Genomic DNA, 4,616 nt, shown 5'->3' on the forward strand with positions numbered 1-4,616 from the left:
GCACCACACCAGGGCCACTAGGAAGGAGAAGTTCAAAAAGAAGTGACTTCTGGGTCTGTTGAGCAAAGCCGCAGCAAGAAGAAAAAGTTGCAGCTGACGAGATTTAGGTTAGACGCAGGAAGAACTTCCATAGATAAAGAAATGAGCAAAGCCACAGAGGTTTCTGAAGGAGCGGGGCAGGAAGCCTGGGGTTGAGAGTCACATGGTGGAGATGTAACAAAATCGGCAGCTCTGATCCTCCCCGGATTGTCTCATTCCACACTTCTCTCTCCTTGTGCACACTCAGAGCCACAGTGCGCACATTCAAGTGAGCGAAGTCGCTGTTTGCAGAGCCTGTGTGTATTAAGAGTTCAGCTTCGTTTCAAGAATTTAAAAGTGCTTATGCCTGATTCACCTGGTTTACGCTCATGTTAGCCAAGCCTGTCACTTGCTACAGTGTCTCATGGGCTTCAGATTCAGTCCTTGTGTGCAGTCTGTCCCGAGTCTGCAGAATCTGTCTTGTCTGCAGAGCCTGTTTCTGTCCCGAGCCTGTGTCTATTTTCAGTCTTTTTTTTTTTTTTAGAACCTGGGTCCTTTTAAACAGTCTGTCCCTATTTCCCTGTGTTTGACATTGGCTTTGACCGCAGAAGCTGCCCTGCATGCACCGCCTATCCCTTGTCTGCTGTCCTTGTCTGGGACACCTCTTTCTGCCTAAAGTCATCTCCTATTTGCAAAGCTTTGCCTGTGCACGGTGCCTGTCTCTGTCAGCAGAACCCATTTCCTCTGCAGCAAACGTCTCTTTCTATAGACAACGTCCCCGTTTGCAGTCTTTTCCTATTTCAGATCCTGGTTCTGTCTGCAGAACTTGAGCGCTCCTTGTCCAGTCTATGACATTTTTCAGGACCTTTGCCTGAATTTCTCTGTATAGAAACTCAGTTGCAGGCCCTATTCCTATGAAGAGCTTATCACTGTCAAGGTCGCCGTGTCTATCAGGGAGCACCTGTGACTTTCTGTCCTTACTCGCAGAGCCTATGCCCACCTGCCCACTCTATTCCTAATTCTATGTGTACCTTTTAGCAGATCCTGTCCCTATGGACTGAGCTTTATTTAGTTCCAGAACTCGTCCTTTTCTAGAAAGCCTGCCCCTGTTTGCAGAACCTGGGCTCTCTACAGAACCCAGCCCTGTTTCGGGGGCATCTGTGCTTGATCACAAAGCTGGTTTCTCTGCCAGCTCCTTTCAGCATATCCTGCCATATCTGAAGAAGGCATCACTGTTAACAGAGCCTGTCTGTTTGCAGAGCCTGTGTGGGCTTACAGAACCTCTCCCTATCTGCAAAATCTGTCTACAGAGGCCCTTTCTGCAGAGCCTATATCTTTTTTCAGAGCCTGGATCTCTCTGCCGAGCTCATGAATGTTTGCCCAGCCCACTCTCATCTCTCTGTAGGAAGGCTTCAAGTCTACTTCCTGAGGTTGTCCCAGCCTCTTTCAAGAGTCTGCCTCTGTCTCTGATGGAAGATGCTGTGCCTGTTTGCAGACCTTGCTTATCCATATACCTGTCCATATCTGCAGAGTCTGTCCCTCATGCAAAGAGTCCCTGTCTTAGGATTAGAGACATTTGCAAAGTCCTTCCTGGTCTGCGAAGTTCTTCAGTGCCTGTAGAAGCTGTGACTGTTTGTTTGTAGAGGGATTTTTTTTTTCAGTGTTGATAAGCTTTGCTCGTTTGCCCGGCCTGAGTTTCCCTGAGTAGAGTTTTTCTCTTTGCACAGGCTGTCCTCATACACACAGATGGTCCCTGTCTACAGAATTCACTTCCATCAGGAAAAACTGTGCCTGTTGCATCCCTTTCATTTGAGGAAGCTGTCCCTGTTTGCAGAGCCTGTGCTTATATGCAGAGCCTTTTTCTATAATAGCCTATCCCTCTCTGCAGGTACTGTCTCTGCATAGCCTGTTCCTAAAGGTCTGGAAAACCTATGCCTATTTGCAGCTCTGCTCCTGTGTGCAGAGCCTGTCCATGTCTATAGGATTTGGTCTCATTTCAAGAACCCTTCCTTGGTTGCAGAGTCTGTCCCTGCCTGCAGAATCTGTTCTTACTAGCAGAGTCTTTGCCTGTCCGCATAACCTATCACTGTCTACAGTGGCTATCCTGACTGGAGATCCCGTGACTGTCTTCGTAGCCTGTTTCTAGCTCCCTGTCTGTTTGCATAGGTTGTCCCTATGTTTAAAGCCTATCCCTGTCCACAAAGCGCAGCCCTGTTTCAAGAGTACGATCAAGTCCCTGTTTACGAAGCCTCTATGCCCACGTCTGCAGGACCTGTGCTGGTTTGCTGGCATTTGTGTGTTTATAGGGCCCTCCTACTAAAAGGCACAGGCTATGATGAAGATGCTTTGGAGAGCTGTAGGCATGGGGAGTTCTCGCTTGGAGCCCAGAGTACAGGCAGCCAGGGTCTGAGAACTCTGGCTCTTGTTTCCTCCCTCACTCCCACCCAGCCTAGGATGGACATCAGCAAGGGCCTCCCAGCCACCGAGAGCCACAGTGACCTCCACATATGGATCATTGAGGTGAGGGGCACAACCAGACAGCAGAGATGGTTCCACAGAGAGTGTGTGGTCTCTGAGACTAGGCTTCTCCCACCTCTCAACTCAGAGCTCCCTCCCCCCACCCCAGAGGATCACGGGTGTGCATGGGTGAGGGTGGGTCCCCTGAGTTGTCACTAGGCACCTGCCTCTCCCAGAACCTGAAGATGGTGCCAGTACCCAAGAGGGCTTATGGGAACTTCTTCGAGGAACACTGCTACATCATCCTTCACGTGAGCATTAAGGCGTCTGTCTGAGGGGGTGGCATGGCCCAGCGGGGCAGTCTGATGGTGCAGAGTAAGCTCCATCCTGAACGAAGCAGGCTGGGAGCCCAAGAATCCCATCCCACAGGGGGCTGCTGCCCGTGAGACCTCTCAGCCCTTCCCTCTCCCTTCTAGATCTCCTGCCCAGTCTCCCTAAGACCCTCAGCACATCCTCAACCTTGACCTTGATCTCCACACACACCTTGGTCCCCCCCCCCACACATACATAAACACCTGGGCTCTAGTTCCCCCCGAGCCTGAAGGCCACGCAGGGGGCTTCCAGCGACCTGCACTACTGGATTGGAAAGACGGCGGATGCTGAGGCGCAGGATGCGGCCGGCACCTTTATACAGCAGCTACAGGAGGTGCTGGGTGACACCACAGTGCATCACTGAGAGGTGCAGGGGCACGAGTCTGACTGTTTCCACAGTTACTTCCATGGGAGAGTCATGTGAGTGAGGGGGCTGTGGGCATGAGGGCAGGGGACAGAGCGGCGGGGTGGCTGGGTGACCTAGGGGACTACCTCTCTCATCCCTAGTATATGGGGCGTTTTGGGATGGCTAACAGCCTGACTGAGAGACAAATCGCATACCGTACAACTCACAATTCAGTGGTTTTTAATATAGTCACAGATTTGTGCAGACATCACAATTTTAGAACATATTCATCACCCCAAAAAGGAGCCCCATACCCCATACCCTTTGGCAGTAATCTCCATTTACCCCCCACACTTTCTGCATCCAGTCTGTATAGATATGCCCATTCTGGACATGTGATATATGGATATACCACCTGTAATTTATGTATTCATCAGGTAGTGAATATTTGTTTTTTTTTCTACTTTTTAGCTGTTATAGATAATGCTGTTATTAACAGTTGTTTATAAGTTTTTGGGTTTTTTTTCCCAGTTTTATTGAGATATAATTGACATACATCACTGTATAAGTTTAAGGTAAACAGCATAATGGTTTGACTTACGTATATTGTGAAATGCTTACCGCTATAAGTTTAGTTAACATCCATCATTGTATACAAGTTTCTGTGTGGACACGTTTGTCATTTCTCTTCGGTACATTCCAGGAGTAGACACCAGTGTCGTTTTAAGTTTGCTTTTATGTTACTGTTCCCAGTAGAAATATGTCTTTTACTATAAATTGCTTCAAATATGTATTAAATTAATATTTGCAACATATCATGTTGAACCATAGGAAATTGACAATATTCTATCATTTCTGTTTCATACAGATGAACTTAATACATGCATATAGTATATACATGAACACATACACATGTGTAGATGCACATCAGAAAACACACCACCCCTGCATGTGTCCACCTACAGATGAGCACACCTACACACATACATGCTGTTGCCCGAATTCTACTCACTCGCATCTATATTCACATGGATAAACAGATATAATCAGGCCCCCACTTGTATACAGGCGCATCGTATGTGCACATGCAGGCGCGTGTGTGTACATTCTTGTATTTACATCTGCACACACACTGTGTCCCCGCAGGTATACATGTATATATACGTGCATGTGTCCACAGATCTACACACGAATAAACAAATGTACACTCCTGCCCCCACGTTATGTAGCCATGTGCTTATACACGTGCGTTCATATCTATTTGCACACATGTATTCAGCAGGCACATGTGCATCCCCTGTGTGCATGCATGTGCTCGCATCTGCACTCACTTCTGCACATGGCAGTGTATGGTCTTATGTGGGACCCCATTCCGTCCTCAGCTATAGGAAAAGAGGCCTAGCCTCTGCCCTCAAGCATGTGG

General features: G+C 48.2%; 1 protein-coding gene across 1 annotated transcript in view; it reads left to right on the forward strand.

Annotated features, from left to right (window-relative positions):
- Positions 1-1,561: 1,561 nt before the first annotated feature.
- The window catches only part of VILL (villin like), a 14,770-nt gene continuing 11,715 nt past the window's right edge, over positions 1,562-4,616 (forward strand). The window contains 4 exon segments of the mRNA XM_025038984.1: positions 1,562-2,538; positions 2,712-2,786; positions 3,062-3,267; positions 4,576-4,612. Coding sequence (XP_024894752.1) covers positions 2,194-2,538; positions 2,712-2,786; positions 3,062-3,267; positions 4,576-4,612 — 663 coding nt within the window. The 5' untranslated portion in view covers positions 1,562-2,193.

The sequence above is a fragment of the Pteropus alecto genome, unplaced genomic scaffold (genome assembly GCF_000325575.1).
Source record: "Pteropus alecto unplaced genomic scaffold, ASM32557v1 scaffold10, whole genome shotgun sequence".
Taxonomy (NCBI): Eukaryota; Metazoa; Chordata; class Mammalia; order Chiroptera; family Pteropodidae; genus Pteropus; species Pteropus alecto.